Raw genomic sequence first — 25,281 nt, forward strand, 5'->3', positions numbered from 1 at the left:
AGGCAGCCCGGAGGACCCCCCCCCCCACCCAGACAGCAGCCCTGGAATGGGGGGGAACACCTAAGGAGGGTGGTCTCTACCTCTGGAGACCCGGCCCCTCCCCCCTGCCCTTCTCCCGGGCCAGCCACAAGGTTTCAATGACTTTATTTCCTCTTAGAAACGGGCACAGCACAGAAAGAGTTAAAAAAAATAGCCGGTACCGTTACAGTGCTAGTCCATGGGAGGAGGGGGCGGGAAGCAGGGGGAAGGGGACGGGGAGAGGGTGCGGGGGGTCGGGGGATAGGGAGCGGATGTTATCTTTACTCGACGTGAACTTGACCTTTCCCGCCTCGAGTTTCAGACCCGGAACCGAAATAGTTAACAAGGTGGGATGTGGGGGGCGGAGGAGAGTCGGAGCTCGGGACGGAGAAATGGGAAAACCGGAATCCAGGGAGTCCGGCAGCGAAGCCGACCTCGGGCGGCGGCGGGGACCTTTTCCGGGGATGAATGCGTCCATGCGGGCCCGTCCCGAGTGGGTTGGGGGCGGGGCTGCCCACGACTCTCCCGCACGGGGCCGCAGCCGGGGCCGGGCCGAGTCAGGCACCCCCGGGAGTGGGAGTGGGGTCGGGGGTCTCCGGAGTCAGGCTGGCTTCTGGGGGAGGGGCCGCCGCCCACCCTGGGCACGGGGAAGAGTCGCTTGGAGGCCCGACTGCCCGGCGCCGCTACCCACTTGGGACTGGGTTTTTTTGGCCCCAAGGGCCGACCCCGCCTCTTTCCGCTCCAGAGCTGGTCGGGCGCGGGTCTGCGGGGTCAGCCCGTCCACGGAATCTCCAGAGAAGCCACAGGGAGGGGGAGAGGAGAGGAAGGGAGGGGAGGGGAGTTCGGGACCCTGCCCCCTGTCGCACCCCCGCCCAAACCTGCTTCCGGCTCGGGGGCCCGGGGGCTGAACTGGTTGGGATGCCTTGGGGCTGGGTGAGAAGGGGCCCGGGTCCTCAAGGGCTGCGTGTCCAGCCTGACTCAGTCTGTGTCCGGGAGCGGTGGACGTTGCCTCTGCCCTGGGACAATGCGTCTGTGTTACTGCTGTATGACCACGACTCATGTGTGTGTGTGCGTGCGTGTGGGTGTTGGGTGACGGTGCCGTCTGTGATCTCGTCTGACAGTGTGAGCAAGTGTGTGTGCAGTGCCTGTGATTATGTGTGCAATATGACTGTATATGTATGTGTTTTGTGTGTAACCGGGTTTGGGCCCAACAATAGAATTCCACTCTCCGCTGTCCCTTTCCGGACCCGCCGGGCGGACCCTGTGCACACATGTTGGCTGGCGAGGAGTGGGCCTAGACCTCCCGTCCTTAGCTCTCGCCCTCTATCCCTCCCGCTCCCGGGACCCCCGTCGCCCCCGCCGCCCAGGCCTCCCCATCCCCCACAGACTCTTCCGATTCCCTACGCCCCCTTCCCCGTGCCCCGACCTCCCTTCCCACCCGGCCCCCCCAGTCCCCCACTTTAGTCTCTCCCCAGCGCAGCCCGGCCAGGTTTGCGGTGTCTCTCCCGCATCCCCCGCCTATTGTCACTTGGAATAAAAAAGGAAAACGTTCCTTCCCCGCCGGCTCCGCGGCTCCCGGGGCTGGTGACGTCTCCCCGCCGCCGGGCGGGGTCAGTCCCGGCTCCGACAAGTCACTGGGAAGGATGGGGGGCGGGGGAGGGGGACGGGAGGGGAAGGGGAGAGGGGTCGGGGAGAGACCCCGGGCGGCAGCTCCTCTCCGACTCGGCCCGCGGCCCCTGGGCCTCTGTAGGCCAGAGTCCGGCTGGCCGGCCCCGCGTGGGGAGTGGGAGGAGCGGGGGCGGGGATGGGGGTCGTCTCCGTCGGCCGCTCCGTTGAGTCGGGGTGGGGGGGGTTATCGGTAGAGCGCGGGGGGAAGGGGGCTGGGGGGCGACCCCCGGCGGGGGCGGTCCTAGGCGTAGAATTCCTCCTGCTTGTCGGGCTTCTGGTAGGTGACGCTGGCCGGCTTGGGCTCCTCCAGGGTGTAGCTCCCCTCGTCCTTCTTCTTCATGCGGTAGACGAGCAGCATGACCAGGAAGGCGGCAAAGAGCGCACCCACCACGCCGCCCACGATCACGGCTGCAAGGACAGCGAGGGTCAGGGGCGATAGGCCGGGGGATGGGGGACGAGGGACGAGGGACAATAGACAAGGGTCGGAGCGCGCGAGCCTCACCTACCTTGCCCCTTCTTCTCGGCCCGGCCCCCGACCCCCGGCCCTCCCTCTCCCCTTCCTCTCAGCCCCTGCCCCCTCCCCTTCCTCTCCACCCCGCCCCCCGCCCTCCCTCTCAGCCCGGCCTCCCTCCAGCCCCGTCCCCCTCCTGCCCTCCCTCCACTTTACGTCCCCCTTCCATCCCCGCCGCGCCCCCACCTCTCAACGCCTCATCCCTACCCCCCGGTGCCACCCCCACCTATGAGCACTTCCTTCCTTTCCAGGATACTACGCTGGGGCAGTTGGGCGGCCGAGGACCCTGGGTCGATGCTGTTGTCCAGGAGGTCGGGGGGCCCCCGCTCTCCGCCCCGGCCCTGGCCCCCGGCCGGGGTCGGCCCCGCCCCCGCCGGCTCCACCTCGTTGCTCAGCTCGGGAGCCGCCGTCTCTTCGGGGACCTCGAAGTCGCCGCTGACCGGAGCCTCTCCCGCGGGGGCCGCGGTCGTGGAGGGCGGGGCCGTGGGGGGCGGGGTCTGCGGGGGCGAGGTCTGCGGGGGCGGGGAGGGGTCTGCGTTAGGTTCCCCACCTCGCCACGACCCCCCAGACACGCACCTCCCTCCCCCACCACCAGGGTAAGGGGAGTCGAGGGTGCGGGGGGGGGGGGCGGTAGAAGAGTGGAAGGAGACCGAGGGAAAATAGGAGGATGGGGACGATGAATGAGGAGAGAAGAAGGGAGGCAGAGGGACGTCGGAGGAGGAGGAGAGAGGGGGAAGGCGTCGGTAGATCCAGGGGCCTTTATCTCCGCTGCTCGTGCTCGCCTATCTTACCTCGCTGATGCCCTATTGCAGCCCCGCACGCCCCCGACTCCCACTCCTCTAATGCCAACCTACTGATTTTACCTCGATCTCGTCTATTTCTCCGCCGACCCCTCTCCACGTCCCGCCTTTGGCCTGGAACTCCTTCCCCCTTCGCATCGGACAGACCACCACTCATCCCAACCTTCAAAGCCTTCCCAAAATCGCATCTTCTCCAAGAGGCCTTCCCAGACCAAGTCCTCATTTCCCCTACACCCTCTTCGTTCTGCGACGCCCTTGCACTTGGATCCGTTTCCTTTATTAACCTCACCCTCAACCTCGCGGTTGAGGTATTTTATCTATATCCGTAATTTATTTTAATGCTGATCTCTCCCTCCAGACTGGAAACTCATCGTGGGCACAGAGTCTACCAAATCTGCTATACTGTTGTCTCCGAAGCACCTAGTACAGTGCTCTGCACACAGTAAGCTTTCAATAAACACGATTGGACTGACCGGTCAGGGGCCCGGTCGCCGGGTCCATTTCCTGTTGACTAATGGGGGAGAGGCAGGGGCTGTCTGCTGCGTGACTTTGGGCAAGCCACTTAACTTCTCTGTACCTCAGTTACCTCATCTGTAAAATGGGGATTAGGACTGTGAGCCCTTGCCCCCTACCTGTGCCCGCTCAGGGGGCCGGCGGGTACTAGCCAGCGAGGTTCCGGGTTGGCTCTCCGGCAGGTCCGTAGCCCGGGATCCCGCCTCTGGCGAGGGTTCGGCTCTCGGATGGACCACGGCCGTGCTGACCGGAGCCGGGGCGGTGGGCTCCGTCTCCGGGGTTGGGGCGGGAGTGGCCGGAGGTGTGGGATGGGCCGAGGAGGCCGTGGTGGCCAGAAGAGGAGGGAGCCACTGCGCCGAGGTGGGCTGGGCAGTCGGAGCGCCGGTCGAGGGCGAGGCCGCGGCGGGTGGGGTCGCCGTGGAGGTGGTCGCCGTGGTGGGAGTCACCGTGGGGGTGGTCGCGGCGGTAGGAGTCGTCGTGGGGGTGGTCGCGACCGGGGGAGCCCCCGTGAGGGTGGTCGAGGCCATGGGAGCAACCGTGGGCGTGGTCGCAGTCGTAGGGCCCTCCTGTCCGGGGAGGCCCGGAGCCTCAGTGTCCCGCAGCTGGGTCCGGGTGCCGGCGGAGGGCTCGGGGGGCTCGGGGGTCGCGCTGCGGGCAGGAGGTTCTGTGGACGGGGTGGCCCCAGGGGCCACGGGGGAGGCCGCGGGGAGGCCGGATGGCGTGGTGGACGGCGCGCTGGCCGCCGTGTCCGTGGTCATTCTGGTGCCCGTCTCGATCCCCGACTCCTGTTCGAAAACTGCGGGGGCAGGGACATAAGGGGCAGGACCGCGGCGGACCCAGCACCCACCCGGCCGCACCACAGTTTCCTCCGGGAGCGGGGGCGGAGGGGGTGTGTGTGAAGGGGAGGCGTCCAGTCCCCGTGAGCTGAAAGGGGCGGCAGGGGCAGGGGGCGGGGGCGGCGAAGGACGGGACTTACAGCCGGAGCCGGAACCCGAGTACAGATCGTCCAAGTCGTCGTCCGGGAAGGAGTCGTCGTCCCCGGATCCCTCCAGGTCCACCGGCCGCTCCAAGCTCTCGTAGCGCCAGCGCTGAGCCTGCGGGGGCGAGGGGCGAGGGGCTCAGAGCCAGGTCGGAGAACGTGCCCACCAATTCTACTGTATTGTAGGCTCCCATGCGCTTAGTACAGTACTGTCTGCACTCAGTAAGCGCTCATTAAATCAGAACAGTGCTCCGGCGCTTAGAACAATGCTTGGTACATAGTAAGCGAGAAGTAGCATGGCTCGGGGGAAAAGGGAGTCAGAGGTCATGGGTTCAAATTCCGACTCCGCCGCTTGTCAGCTGTGTGACTTTGAATTTCTCTGGGCCTCTGTTACTTCAACTGTAAAATGGGCATTAAGACTGTGAGCCCCACGTGGGACAACCTGATCGCCTTGTATCTTCCCAGCGCTTAGAACAGTGCTTTGCACATAGTAAGCGCTTAACAAATGCCATCATTATTATTAACAAATACTATGATTCATTCATTCAATCGTATTTATTGAGCGCTTATTGTGTGCAGAACACTGTACTAAGGGTGTGTGAAAGTACAATACAGTAATAGAGACAATCCCTGCCCACAGCGCGCTCACAGTCTAGTCTACTACTATTACTATTATTATTCTTCTTATTAAATCCCATTGAGTGGCCGACTAGGGACACCCGTGGCCCGGAGCTGGGTGGGGTCTTCGCGGAGACCCCAGGTATGAAGGGAGGTCCCAGGCGTCCCCGGCCCCGCCCCAGCCGACCCCGTCTCAGCCCGGCGGGGGCCCAACCCGAGGCCTCCCTTTCCGGCCCGGGCCGCGGAGGTGGAGCGCCTGGGATAAGCGCTTTGAGATCCTTTTTGAGGAGGGGAGGACACGAGGTCTTTCTGTTCCAGTCGTTCGGCGGGCGGCAGCGGGGGCCCTCTCTCTGCCGGCACCTCCCCCCTCCCCCGGGAAAGCCCCCCGAAACCCGACCAGGACCAGGACCACGTGGCGCTCCCGGGGTTCTCGGGCGAGCGGGAGCGGGCAGCGAGGAGCGCCTTAGCCTCTCCGCCAATTCCGTAATGAACTAATCCCCAGTTACCCGCCGGGAGGGGTACAATTAGTCTAATTGCTGCCGTGAGTAATCGCTGCTGTAATTACCGGGTCTCCCCTCTGGCCGCCAGGCGCGCGGCGCCCGCCCCTCCCCCGCTTCCCCCCCTCCCCGTTTCCCGGGGACCTGGGGGGAGGAGGGGCGGGCAGCGGCACCGGGGGGGGGGGGGGGGGGACCGAGAGGAGGCCGGAGAGGGGACTGCTTGTTTGGTTTTGTTCTCTTTTGCTTTGCTGTCTTCCCCGTTTAGACCGTGAGCCCGTTATTGGGCAGGGATGGTCTCTATCTGTTGCCCAATTGTCCATTCCAAGCGCTTAGTCCAGTGCTCTGCACATAGTAAGCGCTCAGTCAATACAATTGAATGAATAACCAGCGGCGCGGGGAACGGGAAGGCCAGCGGGGACCCGGAGAGCGGGCAGTCAGCAGGGATCGAGGGAGGAGTCCGCAGGGACCCAGAGAAGAGTCTGCAAGGAGTGAGGGAGGAGTCAACAGGGAGTGAGGGAGGAGTCGGCAGGGAATGAGGGAGGAGTCAACAGGGATCCAGGGAGGAGTCAGCAGGGACCCAGGGAGGAGTCAGCGAGCAGGGACTGAGGGAGGAATCAGTCCGCAGGACAGGGAGCGACGGTCCCCTTCTTGAGGAGGGGCCGAGCACCCCACTGCTGAACCGCCAGGAAGGTGTGGATCCGGGCACTGAGCTGCGCCCCACGGGGAGGAAATGGGATCTCTGACCTGTCAGGAGGGGGAGGGTGGGGGTGGGGTGGGGTGGAGGGGCTACTGGCCTGTTGGGGAGATGGAACACACACATACAAACGTGTACATTCACAATCATACCTTTATACACCTATATATACCTAATCATTCATTCATTCAGTTGTATTTATTGAGCACTCACTGTGTGCAGAGCACTGTACTAAACACTTAGGAGAGTATACTATAACAATAGACAGGCACATTCCTTGCCCATAACGAGCTTACAGTCTAGAGGGGGAGACAGACATTAACGTAAATAAATTACAGATATGTACATAAATTACAGATATGACATGAGGTATACACATATATAGATTGTAGCTATTCCAGTTCTTAGCACAAAGTAACCACTTAATAAATGCCATAATTATATACATTTGCACATATGCAATAATAATAATTGTGGTATTTGTTAGGGGCTTACTATGTGCCAGGCACCATACTAAGCCTTGGGGTGGATACAAGATAATCGGGTTGGACATAGTTCCTGTCCCACTTGGGGTCTATAGCCTTAATACCCATTTTACAGAGGAGAAACTGAAGCCCAGAGAAATGAAGTAACTTGCTCAAGGTCACACAGCAGACAAGTGGCAGAGTCTGGATTAGAACCCAGGTCCTTCTGACTCCCAGGCCCGTGCTCTATCCACCAGGCCACGATGCTTCTCCCACATATACGTTGAATCGACCCAATGCTTAGCATATAGTAAGCACTTAATAAATGTCAAATTATAAAGACTCTCACACACACACCTACACGCATTATTTTGTGAACTCACTCTTCTATTGACAATAATAATAATTGTTAATCATAAGGCATTATGCCTGCAGCGTGGCTTAGTGGAAAGAGTTTGGGCTTGGGAGTCAGGGGTCGTGGGTTCTAATCCCAGTTCCACCACTTGTCAGCTTTGTGACTTTGGGCAAGTCACTTCACTTCTCTGGGCCTCAGTTACCTCATCTGTAAAATGAGGATTAAGACTGTGAGCCCCACGTGGGACAACCTGATTACTTTGTATCTATACCAGTGCTTAGAACAGTGTTTGGCACATAGTAAGCGCTTAACAAATACCATATTATTATTATTGTTATTTAGTTATTATTGTTTTTAATTTAGTTGCATTGTTTTTACGAGATGTTCTTCCCCTTGACTCTATTTATTGCCATTGTTCTTGTCTGTTTGTCTCCCCCGATTAGACTGTAAGCCCGTCAAAGGGCAGGGACTGTATCTGTTGCCGACTTGTTCATTCCAAGCGCCTAGTACAGTGCTCTGCACATAGTAAGCGCTCAATAAATACTATTTAATGAATGAATATTATTATTATTATGCCTGCCCTTCAGGCCGACTGTCTTGTCTACTCCAGCCCAACCCACTGTGTTATCAATTAATCAATCAATCAATAGCATTTACTGAGCACTTACTCTGTGCAGAGCATTTGGGAGTGTACAGTGAAATAGAATTAGTAGACAAGATCCCTGCCCAGAAGGAGCTATCACTCCAGGGACATAGGTGAACTAGTAAACGAGAGGTGGCTCAAGGGTTTGAGCCCAGAATGTCCCATCTGGTAGCTGGGCCTCCACTGTCATCCTACTCTCCTGTTGCCCTCATGATCCTGCCCCTGCAATGCTAATACCCCCCAAGAAAGCCAGGCAGAACCTCCCCAGGGCAAACCAAGGCAGGGCCCAGCTCACCCCAGCCAGACCCTCCTTCCACCCTTCCCACCCTCAACCATGTCCTTGGGTCCCTTCTCTGGTTGGGACATGGTGGGTTAGCATTAGCTGGCTGATGTCCCAGAGTAGATATACCCCTCTCCCACCCCAGGGAAGCTCCTACCACACACTGACAAAAGCTCAGACACGCAAAGTGAAACTGTATGTGTTCCTAAGAGTTCCACTGTACAGCATGGAAGAGAAGCAGCATGACCTAGTACCTAGAGCACAGGCCCTGGGAGTCAGAAGGACCTGGGTTCTGATCCCACTTCGCCACTTGTCTGTGTGACCTTGGGTAAGTCATTTGATTTCCTCTGTGCCTCAGTTACCTCATCTGTAAAATGGGGATTAAGACTGTGAACCCCACGTGGGGCAGGGACTGTGTCCAACATGATTATCTTGTATCAACCCCAGTGCTTTGTACAGTGCCTGAAACATAGTAAGCACAGGATTTCAGCAAATGTGTTTGTGTGGGTACATGTGTGTCTGTGTGTGAGAGCATGCACACAAGCGATGGTATTTATTGAGCACTTACTCTGTGTAGAGCACAGTACTAAGTGCCTTGGAGAGCAAAATATAGTTGGTAGTCATGACCCCTGCCCTCAAGAAGCTTACAGTCTAATGGAAGGAGTTTATAATCTAGAGAAATGGATGTCTGTATGTGTCTCTGTGGCTGTGACTGTGGAGGGGTGTCACTTTCAGTTTATGGCTGTGTGTAATCATGAGTTTGTGTGTCTGTGTGTGACTGCCGGTGAACATGTGTGTGACTATAAGGTTTCATGGCTGTGGCTGTGCTTCCATTTCTGGGAGTGTCACTCTGTGTGTGTGTGTGATTGTGTTTAAGTGTACAGGAGTGTGATTGAATCAGAATGTGTGTGTGACTGTGTTTCAGTGTTCGGGTGTGTGACTGCATCAGTGTGTGTGACACTCTGTGTGTGTGTGTGTGTGTGTGTGTGTGTGACTGTTTCAGTGTTCGGGTGTGTCACTGTATCAGTGTGTTTGTAAGAGTGTGTATCCCTGTTGGATGGGAGACAACCCAGTTTGGGGAGGGAGAGCCTCTCTCCCCCTGTGAATCAATCAGGCTCTGCACAGGTAGATCTTTTCTCAATCCCATTAATCCCCATCCCGGGAGCCATCGGCATGACAACAGTTGCCATGGCAACCATCTTCTCCATCCTAATGACTGAGATCTGTAGCTCCCCACAGAGCCAGTCGCTGGAGAAGACACGGAAGGAGGAAGGGAAGGTGGGGAGAGAGATGGGGACAGTGACTGAAACAGAGAAGGACAGGAAGAGAGACAGAGAGACAGAAAGGGAGAGAGCTACAAATGCAGGGAGACAGAGACAGAGAGGTGGAGAGGAAGGCCAGAAGAAGGGAGGAAGGGCGACAGTGTCCCAGGTCTGCACAGACCTGGATCAGCCAGATTATTTCAGATGTAGATGGGCCCCCCTGTCTGTCCCAGTGTCCAGTTACCAGATCTGATCCACTGGGAACCCAGCCCATTCTGGACAGTTTGCTTTCCCACTCAATTGATTGCATTTATTGACTGTTTTTATTTATTACTGTGTGCCAAGTACTGTAAAAAATGCTTGGGAGAGTACAGCACAACAAAGTTAGTAGCCAGGGAACCCTGCCCACATGGAGCTTACAGTCTAGAGGGGTTCTCCACCTCTGTCCAGGGTCCAGGACCACCTACTCTGCATACTGGAACACCTAGTCCTGGAGACTAGAAGCATCCTCCTCACTGTCTCCTTCCCCACCCCTCCCCTCTCGGAAAGACAGCAACCAGGAGTCCCCAGAGCTGGCCGGGTCGGGGTGGGGGTGGAGGGCGTGGGGGGGGGCGGCGAGGGGCGGGATCGGGAAGGAAGTTGAAGGGTCATTTGTTTCTCAGGTCCTAGAGGGGTCAGCCTTAGGCCAGTTGCTTCAGGCCAGGCCAGCTCCATGGGCAGCTGCCCTCCCCTGCAGCGTTGCGTTGCGTGGTGCAGTGTTGCAGCCCCGTAGTCCCCAGGGGTCCTGGGGGTGATTGATTGATGGATGGATGGATGGATGGATTGAACTATGGAGCAGGAGAGAGGGGCAAGGACCCAGATCTGTCCCTCCCCTGCTGCGTGCTCTCAGGCCAGAGCTCACCCTCCCTAAGGAAGGGGAGGCGGATGGCCCTGGGGTGGCACTGAGATCCCCACCCACTTGGTCAGGGGTCCTGTCTGCCCTAGAGATGGGGAGATGGGGATAGCAGCCACATGTGGGGCAGAGGGAGGCTTGAGAGGGATCAGCTGCAAGGCTGGGAATCCAGCTGTGGCCAGCGATGCTGCTGAAGTCAGGTGGGGGGGCCTTCAGTACCAGCTCTACCCCCTGCCTGCCCCACCATACCTCCAAGGACTCCCGTCCCTGCTCCCACCACAACTCCAGGGGCCTTTCCCCCCTCCCTGCCCACAACCATCCCCAAACTGGAGGTAGATGTTGGCGGGCAGGTGGGAACCTGAGATGGGGCTGGGGGAGGGGGGTTCTGTCACTTCCTTCCTCCCTCCCCAACCCTGAGGAATCCTTTAATTACCTCATATAACTCATACAGGTAGATATGTGCACATAGGAGTCCACATAGGCCTGCACAGACGCACATAGTCACATTCAGGCCTACACAAACATATGCACACCTACGGAGACATATATACACCTATAAACCCTTACACTTCCATACACACACAAAGACGTCCATTGAAAGCCAAGCACACCCACCCACAGTCTCCATCCTTTTCTTGCTACAGTAGTACTCGGTTCCCAGCCCCATCCCCCACCGACTTGGTCCCTGGGGGATGGGGATGGTGTTCCCATGGCAACAGTGCAGCCCCCCGAGACCAGCTGCCCTCCGTCACCACCTCCTCACCTGCTCTTTGCCCAGAGGCCATGGAGCCCCAGGGCTGTGGCCCTGCTCCCACCCCCGCTTTCTCTGTGCGAGGTCTTCAGGGTGCCCTGCTGGCTAAGGGTTCCATCCCTCCTGCAGCGGGCTCAACCGGCCCGTTTGAGCCTGGAGTCTGGGCGGGATGCCCAGGGAGGAGACCCAGCAGCCTGGTCCTTTCCAGCCAGGCCCACGCTCAGTGGCTCTGCTGGGGAGACGCTGAGTGGTTGCTGAAGAATGCGGCGGGCAGTGCCAGAGGCCTTGCCTGGCAGCGAGGGTGCCCAGGGAGAGACCTGTTCTGAATGAGGCTGGGCGGGGCCTGGGGGGGAGGATTGGGGCCTGGGGGAGAGGTCTTGCTGGCCACGATGGAGGAGGGGAGGGACTGGCACCCCACTGCCTCATCCCCTCTCCCACCCCTAAGCCGCCCAGGGCCAGGCCTCTCCCAGACCACCCACCCTGTCCTGGGCACCTAGGTCCCCAAGGCCCGTTACATCCACATCCCCATCCCCAACCCTCCCCTCTGCCTGCCCACTCTCTGGGCCCCCTGGGCTCCTGCCTATACCCCGCCCCAGCCCTGGGCTTGGCCCCACCCCCTAGGACGTCTCCACCAGATCACTGCCCAGTGATCAACTCCCAAACTCTCTGTCCCTGATGGCCCTGCCCCTGATGGCCCTGGCCTGTGGCCCCACCAGGCCCCAGTCTTCCCCCTATAGCCTTCCTCTCCCCAGAGTGTGCATGATGGGAGGTCCAGGGGTGACAGCCTCTCCTGCTTCACAGGAACAGTTCAGACTACAGGTTTTTGCGTTTTTTTCCCACAGTATTTGTTAAGCATTTTCTATGTGCCAGGCACTATACTAAACCATGGGGTAAATACAAGATACCAAGAAAACTCAATGGCTATACCTACCAGAACCACAGAAGAGTGAAAATAGGTCATTCTGGAGAAAATATGTCCACAGAGTCGCTCTGGATTGGAAACGACTCGACAGCATTTGCTGATGATGAGATACAAACTAATCAGGTTGAACACAGTCCATGTCTCGTATGGGGCTCACAGTCTTAATCCCCATTTTACAGATGAGGTAACCAAGGCACAGAGAAGTTAAGTGACTTGCCCAAAGTCACCCAGCAGACAAGTAAAGTGGGATTAGAACCCAGGCTTTTCTGACTCCCAGGCCCTGACTCTATACACTAGGCCACGATCCTGGGTCCCTCCCTCCCACAGTCCGCTCCCGCTCAGAGGTCCCCAGCCTCCAAAGACCCTGCCCCCCAAATTCATTCATTCATTCAATCGTATTTATTGAGCGCTTACTATGTGCAGAGCACTGTACTAAGTGCTTGGACTGTACAATTCGGCAACAGATAGAGACAATCTCTGCCCAACAATGGGCTCACAGATCTTCCCACCCACCAGAGCCCTCTCCCAGGAGAGTCCCTCCCCTCAAGAGCTCCCTCCCCTGAGAGAGCCTGCCCTTCATACCTCTCTTCCCTGACAGACCCTGGCCCCCAGAGTCCCCGCCCCCAGTGCCCCGACCCACCAGAACCCCTCCTGCCCCTCCCCCCCGCGGGCCCCCAAAGTCCTCACTCCCAAGAGTCCCCTCCCCCCAGAGTCCCCACCTCTCAGAGCCCCCTTCCCTGAGACTTTTGGAAGGGCTGCACTCTCTGCCTTCATCATCTTCATCATCATCACCATCATCTTGACCAGGAGAGGGGCAGAGGAGGAACAGTGACTGAGAGTTGCTTAAGTTCATAGCTAATGAACTGCATGCAAATGAGTTGCAAATGACATGCAAATCTGGGGCATAGCACCTATGCTCCCTGGGCCCTGCCCCTCCTTCCCCCTCACTCCCAAGGCAGCCTGAATGGTGGGGACCAGCAGCGTGACCTAGTGGAAAGAGCCGGGCCTGGGAGTCACGAGACCTGGGTTCTAATCTCGGCTCTGACACCTGCCGGCTGTGTGAACTTGGAAAAGTCACTTCACTTCTCTAAGCGTCAGTTTCCCCATCTGTAAAGTGAGGATTCAATACTTGTTCTCCCTTCTATTTAATAATTACGATACTCGTTAAGTGCTTACCATGTGCCAAGCACCGTTCTAAACAATGAGGTAGAGACAAAATAATGAGGAAGGACACAGTCCCTGTCCCATGGAGCTCACAGTCTTAATCCCCATTTTACAGATGAGGGAAGTGAGGCCCAGAGAAGTGAAGCGACTGTGAGCTCTGTGTAGAATCTGACGTGATTCTCTTGTAAATACCCCAGTGCTCCAAAGCGATTGGTACATAGTAAGCACTTAACAAATATTATTATTATTAGATGCCCCCAGCAAATAGTCTGTAGGTTATCACGGATGGAGGTGGAGCAGAGGGCGGGGACAGGTGTGAAGAGGACTGTCAGCCACCACCCCCGCTCCAATACTATATGAGGGGTTGTTGTGCATTTATGTGTGGGTGATGGGTGTGCAGCTGGGTGCCTAGCCAGGCGTATGTGTGTGTGATATATGTGATGGCTGTGCGGTTATGGGTGAGGGTGTGTAGCTGGGCATGAGGTGTATAGCTAGAAGTGTGTGGGTGACAGGTGTGCAGTTCTCTGTGTGTGTGTGTGTGTGTGTGTGTGTTAAAGTGTATAGGGGCTGTGCTGGAATTAGCAGCTCCTAAGTAGGGGCAAGGCAAAACTGCCCTTTCCGAGGGAGATCTGGGATGTGGCTAGTGGGGGAACGTGGGGCAGGGGGAGGCTCTGCCCCTCCCGCCCCTGACTCAAAATACGTTTCTGTGTGGTTGGATAACAACTGTGGGTACAAAGTCCCAAGGCTTCCAGCATCTTCTCCATCACCCTCGTCCCCCAGCCCTTAGACCAAATCCACGGATACTCCCCAGATACTCCCCCATTTTAGCAGTCTCCCTCTCCCAGCACCCATCAAACACGCACACTCACACAAAACCGCACACCTATCAAACATATACACATACAACTACACGTTCAACACATTCACAGGCCTGGGAGTCAGAGGACCTGAGTTCTAATTTCGGCTCCGCCACTAATCTGCAGAGTGACCTTGGGCAAATCACTTAACTCCTCAGTGCCTCAGTTACCTTGCTGGGCACATAGCGCTTAACAAATACTATAATTATTATTACCCCATCTGTAAAATGGGGATTAAGACTGAACCCCATATGGCACGGGGGCTGTGTCCAACCTGATTAGCTTGTATCTACCCCAGCTCTTAGTAAAGTGCCTGGCACAGAGTAAGCACTTAAACACAATAATATTAAAAAAACCAATTGCACACCCATCACACACATTCTCCCCGCCCTCAATGTCGTCACTGTGTGGCCCGTCCTCCCTCCCACACACCCCAACCACTGCGAGAAGAAGGGGATGGGGACGAGGGGAGGAGAGGAGAGGGAGGAGGCCGGCAGAGGGAGGAGGAGGAGGAGGAGGAGGAGAGGCCGGTGGGGAGGAGGGAAAGAGGAAGAGGAGAACGATGAGGACAAGCGCTCCTGCCGCCGCCGCTGAGAAACCAGACAAAAGCCACGTTGGCAACTCTGGAGGCGCTGGGTCAGTGCAGCAGGGAGGAAGAGGCCCGGTGCACAGACCACCCACAAAGGCCACTCGGGGCCAGATACACACAAACATACACACACACAGTCACACTGGTCCACACATTGACCCCTCCCCCCCGCGCCCGCCAACTTCCCTAAAAAGGTCAACACACACATAAACACATTCTGAGTACAAGGTTGGTATGCGCCACGCACACTCACACACAAACACACCAACCCCAGGCCATCCCAGGGTCCATGGGAATATCTACTGCAGCACTCATCGCTTCTACATCAATTAATCAAAAGTATTTTTTGAGGCCTTCTGGGTGCATTGTTCTGAGCACCCACTGTATGCGGAGAGTTGCACCGAGTCCCACTGTGGGTGAAGGTTTGCACTTGGCTCCTACCGTATACAAAGTGCTGTGCTGGGTGACATCTAGTGTAATTTAAGCCCAAAGCACTGTGCTGGGTGCCTACTGTGTGCATAGTGCTATACCAGGTGCCGGCTATATGCAGAATGCTGTGTCGTACTATAATGTGTTCTGCACGAGGCTCCCACAGTGTATGGAGTGCTTTTTGCACACAGAGCACTGTACTAGGCGCTTACTGTGTGCATAGTGCTACTCTGCTCCAATGCATTAGCCTCCTCCCTGATCACCCTGCCTCTAGCCTCTTCCCTTCCCAGTCTGTGCTTCACCCTGCTGGCTCAAAAAACGCTCTACACGATTCACTCCTACCTGGAATGCCCTCCCCCTTCATATCTGACAGACCACCATCCTCCCCATCGTCAAACCCCTACTAAAATCATATCTCCTCCAAGAAGCCTTCCCTGACTAACCTCATTTCCTCACCCTGTTCTCCCTCCCTTCTGCATCACCTACACTCTTGGGTCTGAACACCCAAAGTACGTTGGTACTACTCACCCCATCCTCAGCCCCACAGCACTCCCGTCCATATCTTTATAGTCTGCCTCTTCCCTGACCTGTAATTTATTTTAATATCTCTCTCCCCTACTAAACTTCTTTGAGGACAGGGATTCATTCATTCATTCAATCATACTTATTGAGTGCTCACTGTGTGCAGAGCACTGTCCTAAGCATTTGGAAAGTACATCTCAGCAATAGAGCTAATAATAATGATGATGATGATGGTATTTGTTAAGCGCTTACTATGGTCCAAGCACTATTCTAATCCCTAGGGTAGATACAAGGTAATCAGGTTGTGCCACGTAGGCCTCACAGTCTTAATCCCCATATTGAGGCATAGAGAAGTTAAGTGACTTGCCCAAAGTCACACAGCTGATAAGTGGTGGAGCCAGGATGAGAACCCATGACATCTGATTCCCAAGCCCTGGCTCTTTACATTAAGCCTCACTGTTTCTCTGACCTTGCCCACACTGGACTTACAGTCTAGAAGGGGGGAGACAGACATCAAAACAAGTCAGCAGGCATCAATATAAAAAATAGAATTATAGATACACATCAAAACAAGTAAACAGGCAATAATATAAATAGAATTATAGATATGTACTTATATTCGCAAGTGCTGTGGGGCAGGGAGGAGGGAGCGAGGTGGGGTGATGGGGAGGGGAGAGGAAGCTGAGGAAAAGGGGGGCTTAGTCTGGGAAGGCCTCTTGGAGGAGGTGAGCCTTCAGTAGGGCTTTGAAGGGGGGAAATGTGATAGTTTGGCGGATTTGAGGAGGGCGGGTGTTCCAGGTCAGAGGTAGGACGTGGACCAGGGGTAGATGGCGGGACAGGGATGGTGTCTACCTACTCAATTGACCTACCCTGCCTCGCTCCGCCGCCTCCAGGAAGCCTGCCCGAGCTCAGTGTAGGCTTCCTGGCCCGCAGAGTCAGGGTACACGCACGTGGACAGCCCATGGAGTCCCTCGAGAGCCCACGCGGCCCATCCCAAACTCAGGAAGCCCTTTCTTGTGCCCGCTCTGAATCCCTCTGCCGCAGATGCCGGCTGCCGCGGCTGTCCATCCTCCTCCATTCATTCATTCAGTCGTATTTAATAATAATGATGGCATTTGTTAAGCGCTTACAATGTGCAAAGCACTGTTCTAAGCGCTGGGGGGATGCAAGGTGATCAGGTTGTCCCACGTGGGGCTCACAGTCTGAATCTCCATTTTACAGTTGAGGTCACTGAGCCACAGAGAAGTTAAGTGACTTGCCCAAAGTCACAGAGCTGACAAGTGGCAGAGCCGGGATTGGAACCCATGACCTCTGACTCCCAAGCCCGTGCTTTTTCCACTGAACCACGATTTATTGAGCGCTTACTGTGTGCTGAGCGCTGTACTAAGCGCATGGGAAAGTACGATACAGCAATAAAGTGACAATCCCTGCCCACCACGAGCTCACGGTGTAGAGGCTGAAGTCTCCAGAGCCTCCCCTCGTTCAGCGGGACCCCCTTGTGGGGGCAATCCGGCCTCCGGCCCGCACCGTCTCCCCGCGAGGGCAGACCGGAACAGTCCGCCCCCGGGAAGCCCGAGCCCAGACAGTCCAAACCGCAGCTCGCCCCCGCGGCTCCGGGCCAATCAGTGGCCGCTGCGCCTGCCCCCGTCCAGCCGCGGGTCCGGCCGTGAAGGCTACTTACTCTGTGCTGCGCAGCGCTGCGGTGGGCGGGCGGACACGGGGGGAGGGGGCGGGACAGGGCTCTCCCCTCCCCACCCCCGCCCAGCCGGAGCTGAGCACAAAGGACCGCATTGACGGGGCAGGGGGCGGGGGGGGAGATGGTGCCCTATCCTGATCCATCTCCGGGGCAGGAGCTTCCGGCCCCCCACCGTCACGAGGTCCCCCCGACTGGGCAGTCCCTACTGCTCTCTAGCCTCAGTCCTTCCTGTTGTAGCGGTACCCCAGCCCCCACCCCCACCCCCCAAATTCCCAGCACAATGCCTATCAGCCCTTTCCCATCCCTTTCCCCTCCGGCTCCCCCTTTACTTCCACAGGTCTAGCGGGGTGGGGGGTGGGGGGGGTGGGAGGGCACCATCTGCACCCTCCCACTGAGAGTTTTGGAATCGCAGGACCTTGAGACCTCCCCATCCCCTATGCCCTAACTCCCACCACTTGTCTGCTGAGTGATCTTTGGCAAGTCACTTCACTTCTCTGGGCCTCAGGTGCCTCATCTGTAAAATGAGGATTAAGACTTTAAACCCCAGGTGGGACAGGGACTGTGTCCAACTTGATTACTTTGCATTTTACCCCAGCGCTTAGAACAGTGCCTGGCACAAAGTAAGCACTTGGAAAATGCCATAAAAAAACCCAAATAAAACTTCTTTGTACCTCATTTACCTCATCTGTAAAAATGGGGATTAAGACCTTGAGACTCATGTGGGACATGGACTGCGTCCAACCTGATTATCTTGTATCTATCTCAGTGCTTAATTCAGTGCTTGGCACATAGTGAGAACTTAATCGATACCACAATCACACCCTCGGTTACACTCACTGACAGAAAGGCATAAGAGGCAAATGTAAACACACACACACACCATGTTGGGCAGGCTTAATTGGGCCCTAACTCCCAACTGCTGTCAGCATTGGTTTGGGGAATATGGGGGGGTTCCCTGGGAAGTGATGAAGAGGGAGAAGGGGCAGGTCTTCACTGGCTCAATTCCCACTAAAGGATGTGTGTGCGTGTGTGTGTGTGTGTGTGTGTGTGTGTGTGTTGGAGGGTGTGCTGAGCTGGGCCAGATGGGTGGTGGGAAGGAGGGGGAGAGAGGAGGGGTTATTTGGAACTTGTGTGTGCAGCACATGGATGTTTGTGAATATATGTATTCATGTTTGGGTGACCATGTGCCTATGTGGACATGTCCATATCTGCATATGTGCATGTTCGGGGGTGGGGGGGCGGAGGGGAGTGATGTTCGTGCCAGAGCTGCGGGAAGGAAGGAGGGAAGGGTGAAGAGGGAATTGGGGAGGGAATCCCTCAGCAGTCTGGAAAAGGCAGAGCCAGAATTGCATCTGGCTATGGTGTTCCTGCCCAACTCTGCCACTGCCACCTGGGCTAATCCCCACTCACTGGTGGCCCGTTACCTATGGGCCACCCCTCCCTCAGCTACTGCCCCCCCACATCGGGGAAGGCCCTCCCCTCTCCTTGGCACCAAAGCACACCTGTCTCTCTGAATGGCAAAGCCCACCTCCTCCAGGAAATCCTTCCAATTTTCTCTATATAATTTCTACAGACTCAGAAGCACAATGGCCTAGTGGATAGAGCATAGGCCTGGGAGTCAGAAGGACTTGGGTTCTAATGCTGCTCCATCTCGTGTCTGCTTTGTGACCTTGGGCAAGTCACTTCACTGGGCCTTAGTGACCTCATCTGTAAAATGGGGATTGAGAATGCGAGCCCCATGTGGGACAGAGACTGTGTCCAACCTGATTAGCTTGTATCTACCCCAGCGCTTAGAACAGTGCTTACCCATAGTAAACGCTTAACAGACACCATCATCACCATCATCATTCTCTGGGCCTGTTTCCTCATTTGCAAAATGGGCATTGAATTCCTGTTCTCTCCCCTCTTTTAGGCTGTGAGTCTGGTGTGAGACAGGGATTATGACTGGTAAAGTTCTTGGCACACAGTATTCATTCAAAAGTATTTATCGAGCACTTACTATGCGCAGAACACTGTACATAGTACAGTAAGGGCTTAACAAATAACATTACTGTTATTACTATTATTATTATTTTTTCGGCCAGCCAGTCAGGGTTCCAGGTGTTCAGGGGAGCGGAAAGTGGGAGAGGAGGGGCGGAGGGAAGAAGGGGAAAGACAGGGCGGGAAGAAGAGGAGGGGGAAGGTGATGCCCGCCCCCAGGTCTCCCTCCCCTCGGCATCGCTCGTCCGCAGAGGAAGCTGTCCGGGGCTCTGCGGCCGCAGCATCGATCGGCGGTCAGGTGGGCTCGAATCTCCCCCACTCTCTCTCCCCGCAGCCCCGGAGCCAGTCCGGGGGCCCTTCCCCGCGGGCCTATCACCAAACCGCCTAATTAGCGGAAAACCGGCCCGCAAGCCCGCAAGGTTCCTCGGGGCGGGGCGGGCCTGCTCCTCCCCTGAACATCTCCTCGGCTGTCAGCCCCCTGCCTCCGAGCCAGTCTCGGGAGGACTCAGGGTGGGTCCGAACCACTATCCGAGGGCCCGCAGGGTCCCTGCCCAGGCCAGGCGGCTCCGGGGTCACTCCCGGTCAGATGGCCGCGAACCAGAAGGTCCACAAACCGAATTCCCGGCCCCGCCCAGCCTCCCCAGGGTGCCGGGTGCGTTCCCCGGGGACGCCGAGGGACGGGAGGAGAAGGGAGGTGGAGGGAGGACACTTTCCCTTAGTTGCTCCCCGACCTCCTGTCTCCACCCCAGCCCTGAAGCCTGGCACTCCTGCCCAACTCCCGCTAACCACACTCCCCACTGCTCCAGTCGGGCCCCTTCAGAGCAGCCAAGCTCTGGGTAGCAGTTGGTTCCGGGGGCGGCCCCTTGTCCAGCCAGAACGCCGCAGCAGCCGACAGCACGGCGGGGAGAGGCCAGAAGTCACGCTGAGAGAAATTGGGAAACGGACCCGACCCCACCGCCGGGCTCTGAGACCTGGGTCATTACAGGTCATTACAATGCCCACCCCCCCAACACACACACACACACACACACGCGCGCGCGCGCGCGTCCCCCTCCCGGGCTAGGGGAGGTCAGGAGAAGGAGAAGGAGAGAAAGGAGACTGTTAGTTGCTTACAGGGGGATGCCCGGGGATCCCCATCCTCTAGACTGCAAGCTTGTTTACTAACATGTTAACTAACTCTGTTATGTTGTACTCTCCCAAGCGCTTAGTACAGTGCTCTATGCACAGTAAGTGCTCAGGAAATAGGACTGATTGATTAGGGTGCCGAGCCGGGCTATTGATGGAAAAAGTGGGCCTGGGACTGCCCCTCTCCTGCATTAGTCACTCCTCCCCCCCCGCCCCGTTTCCGGTGTGGATCCGAGTGAGCCAACATATAAGGCGGAACAGGGTCACAGGGGGTCAACCCCCACCTCCACTGGGGGCCTGGATAGTCCCCTTTCTGGGGGCAGAGGGGGCAGGGACCAATCGGAACCTCCACTGAGTTGAACTCAGCCATTCCTCTGTCTCTACCCTTTCTGTAAATTCATCATGGGCAGGGAACTCTACCAACTCTACTGTACTGTACTGTACTCTTCCAGCTGCCTAGTATAGTGCTCTACACACAATAAATGCTCAGTAAATACCACTGATTGACTAATTAATTGGTCTGTGATTCCCCCAATATGATACCTTCTTCTTTGTCCATGCTTTTCTTTCCCCAAAAAACTTTCATGGCGATTTTTGTCATGGTAATCTCACAACATTCCCATGAGGTGGGGAGAGCAGAAGTCAGAAATCTTGGGTTCTGATCCCAGCTCCGCCACTTGTCTGCTGTGTGACTTTGGACAAGTCACTTAACATCTCTGTGCCTCAGTTACCTCATCTTTAAAATGGGGATTAAGACTGAGCCCCACGTGGGGCAACCTGATAACCTTGAACCTAGCACTTAGAACAGTGCTTGGCATGTAGTAAATGCTTAACAAATACCATCATTATTATTATTATCTATCCCCTTTTTCAGAGGAGGAAAATGAGGCCCAGAGAGGTTGACTTGCTTCAAGTCATACGGCAGACCAGGGGTAGAGCTACAACTAGAACAAGGGGCTCTTGACTATTCTCTTCACACCTTCTTCTCCAGTCTCCCCACTTAGCTCAGTGTGGATAGTGATCAGACATGTAACCTCGGACATGGAGGACACAGGCAGTTAGGAGTTGGGGGAGCCAGCCAGATTCTGAATGTGCATATACATGCAGGCACACATACCAGACACATGTTCATTCATTCATTCAATCATATTTATTGAGCACTTACTGTGTGCAGAGCACTGTTCAAATCACTTGGGGTAGTACAATACAAAAAGAAACAGATATATTCCTTGCCCACAATGAGTTTACAGTCTGGGGCGGAAGGGGGTGGGGGGAGGACACAGACATCAATGCTGCATGTACTCCCTGAATACAATCAAGCAGGTATGCGCCCCCCCCCCCCCCACACACACACTCTCTCTCTCCCCCTCCTACCCCTTAACTCCAACCTAGGGACTTTTGGGCCCTCCTGCCCCATCTCCATGGCAACGCACCCAGACTCAAGATCTGTGACCCTGGCTGGCAAGAGAACCCGAGCATGCGCAGCCCAGGGTCACAGAAGAGTCTGCCCGCTCCCGGTTCAGACACCCTGACTTTTGATTCCAGGCACATCACCCCCCGCCACCCCCCACTCTGGAGGCCAGACTCCCTTCCAGCTCACATGGCCTCCAGAGCGGCAGAGCAGAGATGATCAGAGAGTGGTATTGTGGCCAAGGTCACACAGCATCCTTCAGGACAAAGTCGGGGTTGGCGCCTCTGCCCACTCCATCATCGTGTCTGGCTGGGACCATCCAAGGTCGGGTTCCTCCTCCCCTCGTGCTAGCTGCTAGGATCCGGGCTCGTCCCCCAAGGCATCAAGCCAGAGCTGGGGGCATCATGTGTGGGTGTAGGGGAAGGAAGCACCCCCCCACCCCAGGTTCTGGATAGGTCCCGATTCTGCAGGAGGGGCCTGAAGGCAAGGGATGACTGTGTCTCCAACAGGCTTAGTGGACAATGGGCTGGACCCTGGTCCCCTACCCCATGGGCACAGAAAAACTGCAGCAGAAGGGATTTAGGTTACTTTAGGGAAGGACAGAGTACTTCCCCTTCTAAAGGGTACTTCCCCTTCTTCCCCCTCCTGCCCCAGCCCAGCCTTCCGGGACTCCAGGGTGATAGATGGAGCCAGGGCTTGAGGAGATGACCCAATGCCTTGGGCTGTGGGGAGGGACAGGGGTGATAAAAGGGTGACTGGCTCCATCCTCAGGAAGGTCCCCGTCGAGCGAGGCTCAGGTCCACCCAGCCCAGCAGTCTACTCTGCTGTCTAACCCAGGTCCCTCTCGCTTCAGTCTCCCCCCCAATCTAGTTCCCATGTAGGGCAGAGGCTGCTGCTTGCTCAGTCACTGAGAGCTTCTCCCCCGCATGAGACCAAATCTCAGCCCTCCCCCCTCCTAGTCTTCCCTCTCCAAACTGGCAGCTTGGAGAGTTCATCCCCAAACTGTAGGTGTCTGAGTGCACCAATCCACCCAGCCCAGGGGACTGGGATCACTAATGGTTACTCGGTATCACTCAGAGCCACCTGGTCAGAGCCCCAGTCAGGGCAGTCCTATTCCCTTCCTGCCTTCAGTTCCTCAGGCCTTGGCCAGCCTCCAGAGTGGTTTGAAGGTGCAACCCATCTGGGTCATCAAACTGCCCTGACTCCTGACAGACAGAACCATAGGGAACCACCTCCTCTTACCGCCTCACTTTGAGGAAAGCCACGCTTCCACCCCTCTGACATGGGGTGCTGGGGGAAGACCCTCACCTCACCCTCTATCCACTTTTGCCCTCTGGCATTGGGAACTGAGGGAAAAACCTGCCTCACCCCCGTTTACTTCTGCCCTCTGTCTCAGGCTGTCTTGTATGTCCCCAGAAAGACCCCAGACCCATGGGGGATGGGGTGCTCCCCCAAACACAGACTCCAGATCTGTGGGGGGTGGGGTGCTCCCCCCAATACAGACCCCAAACCCGTGGGTGGGGGGTTGCTTCCCCAGAAGCAGACCCCCCAGACCCATGGGGGAGGGCGTTTCTCTCCATCCCCAACCTAGAGCTCAGACCCACTGTGGGGGTCCCTTGAACACAGACCTATGACCTGCTCTGGGGACTCCCCCAGACACAGGCCCTAAACCCACAATGGGGGACTCCCCAAGATTGATCCCAGACCTGTTGGGGGCGTCTCCCCTCACACAGACCCTAGACTCACTGAGGGGGGGGTGTCCCCAGACACAGACCCCCAGATCTACTGGGAAGGGACTCCACTCTAGGTAGGGAAGGGAGCTATGCACCCCAGCCCTTTTCAAGGTCACCGAAGTCCTGGGTTTAGCAAGGATGTCTCTCCACAAGAACTCAGCCCCAGGCCCTCTCCTCTGGCCTGTAACCCCAAAATCCAGCCAGGGGTCTTGACTTTCCCTAGGGGGGGCATCTAAGGACTTTAGAGGAAGACTCATACCCCCCAGTGAGATCATCACCCTGCAAAATATTTGTCCCCCCTTAAGCTGGGGGAGTGTGATGTACTGAACCCCGTATTGGATGCCCACCATGTGCAGAACTCTGTGCTGGGAGCTTGGGATAGTGAAAGAGAACTTCGAAGTACAGTCCTTGCCTTCAGAGGTCTATTTTGGAGAACTGATCTCTTTCCTTCCCCACCTCCTGCTCCTGGCTCCCCCTTCAAATCCAGCTCGCTCGCCCAGGGCAGGCACACGCGTGTGCAGCCACACATACATACAAATACACACACGGCACCCTCACGGAGACGCATGGGTTCTGACGAGCAGTTACCTCACCCACTCCCACAAACTCACATCCGAAGGCCCTGACACACTAACACATACCTTCATGCACACACCCTCCAGCCGGTGACACAGCCCTAATCTCCACACAGTCGGACGAGCCACTCACCCGTTACACGGGACATACACCGTTGTACGCTCCGTTATCTTATATTCATAGAATCACACCCCGCATTCACACACGTTGTCAGTCACCCGCACGGCAAACCCCACCGTCACCAACCCCCCATACACACACACGATGACACCCCCAACCCCGGCCCCAACCGCCTCATCTTCCACACCGTTCAGTACAGCCGGTCACACGTGGTCATCTCTACAGTCCGACACATATTCGCGGCCAGTCACGCACACACACGGTCGCCCAGACGGTCACCCAGGTGGTGCCACAGCCCGTCTTCGGAACGTTCGCCGGTCCAGGCCATTATACGCGTTGGCACGACCGCGGTCCCAGGCGCAGAGAGGCGCACCCCCGCCGCCACCCGCACGACGACGACGAGAAAACCGGAGGACGGAGGAGTGGGGTCGCCGACAGAGAAGGGTGCGGCGGCGCGCACAGTCCGCGCCTCCCTCCCTCACTCCCTTTCCTCCTCCTCATCCCGGGGGCGCAGCCCTCCGCTCTCGCAGGGCCGGGCCGGGTAGCTCAGGTGGGGTCGGGGGTGGGATGTGGGGGGGAGCCCCGTTCCTGAGGGAGATGGGGGTGGGAGCGGGGAAATGAGGGCGGGGGGGGGGGGAGGAGGGGAGGGAAGGAGGGCAGGAGAGGAGGGAAGAAGAGGGGAGGGCAGGGCAGGAGGGCAGGGGAGGAGGACAGGGCAGGGGAGGGCTCCCGGGGGCTGGTGTCACTCACCCCGGCGGCTCGTCCGGCCCCGAGGAGGAGCAGCAGCATCAGCAGCAGCAGCAGAGGCGGCGGCCTCGGCGTGGGCGGCGGCTTCGGCGGCCCCGGTGGCCCCCGCGCCCCGGCCCCGGCCCCGGCCCCCCGCGCCATGGCGGCGTTGGAGGCGGCGGCGGCTGCAGAGCGGGGGCGGCGGCTCGGGCTCGGGTTCGGGGTCCGGCTCCGGCTCCGGCCGCTTTGTTTCCGAGGCGCCGAAGGGGGGGGGAGCCCGGGGGCTGCGGACGGAAGGACGGACGGACGGACGGGGCTCGGGGGGCGCGGGAGAGGGGGAGGGGAGCACGGGGAGGGGAGGAGGGGGGAGAGGAGGGCAGCGGGATCCGGCTCGGCCTCCGCTTCGACCCCGCACCGCCCCCCAGCAGCCGCAGCCCTAGCCCAGCCCCACTCCCAGCCCCAGCCGCAGCCGCAGCCCCAGGCCCA

At 57.5% G+C, this 25,281-nt stretch overlaps 1 protein-coding gene across 1 annotated transcript; it reads right to left on the bottom strand.

Annotated features, from left to right (window-relative positions):
- Nucleotides 1–127: 127 nt before the first annotated feature.
- SDC3 (syndecan 3) lies at nucleotides 128–24,910 on the bottom strand. Its single transcript, XM_029080196.2, has 5 exons — nucleotides 24,820–24,910; nucleotides 4,487–4,604; nucleotides 3,630–4,306; nucleotides 2,424–2,709; nucleotides 128–2,094 (listed from the first exon to the last, which is right to left on the bottom strand). Exons 1-5 carry the CDS (start codon nucleotides 24,856–24,858, stop codon nucleotides 1,928–1,930), a joined length of 1,287 nt encoding a protein of 428 aa, XP_028936029.1. The 5' UTR covers nucleotides 24,859–24,910; the 3' UTR covers nucleotides 128–1,927.
- Between the last annotated feature and the right edge of the window lie 371 nt (nucleotides 24,911–25,281).

Source organism: Ornithorhynchus anatinus, chromosome 16 (genome assembly GCF_004115215.2).
Source record: "Ornithorhynchus anatinus isolate Pmale09 chromosome 16, mOrnAna1.pri.v4, whole genome shotgun sequence".
Classification (NCBI taxonomy): Eukaryota; Metazoa; Chordata; class Mammalia; order Monotremata; family Ornithorhynchidae; genus Ornithorhynchus; species Ornithorhynchus anatinus.

What these genes read in the sequence shown, in the direction of transcription:
- SDC3 (XM_029080196.2), bottom strand. Translation starts at nt 24,858, where the DNA reads ATGCTGCTGCTCCTCCTCGGGGCCGGACGAGCCGCCGGG. An exon ending in GGGCCGGACGAGCCGCCGGG is followed by an intron (nt 4,605 to 24,819) that starts GTGAGTGACACC and finishes TCGCCCCCGCAG; the next exon opens with GCTCAGCGCTGGCGCTACGA. An exon ending in CTCGGGTTCCGGCTCCGGCT is followed by an intron (nt 4,307 to 4,486) that starts GTAAGTCCCGTC and finishes CTGCCCCCGCAG; the next exon opens with TTTTCGAACAGGAGTCGGGG.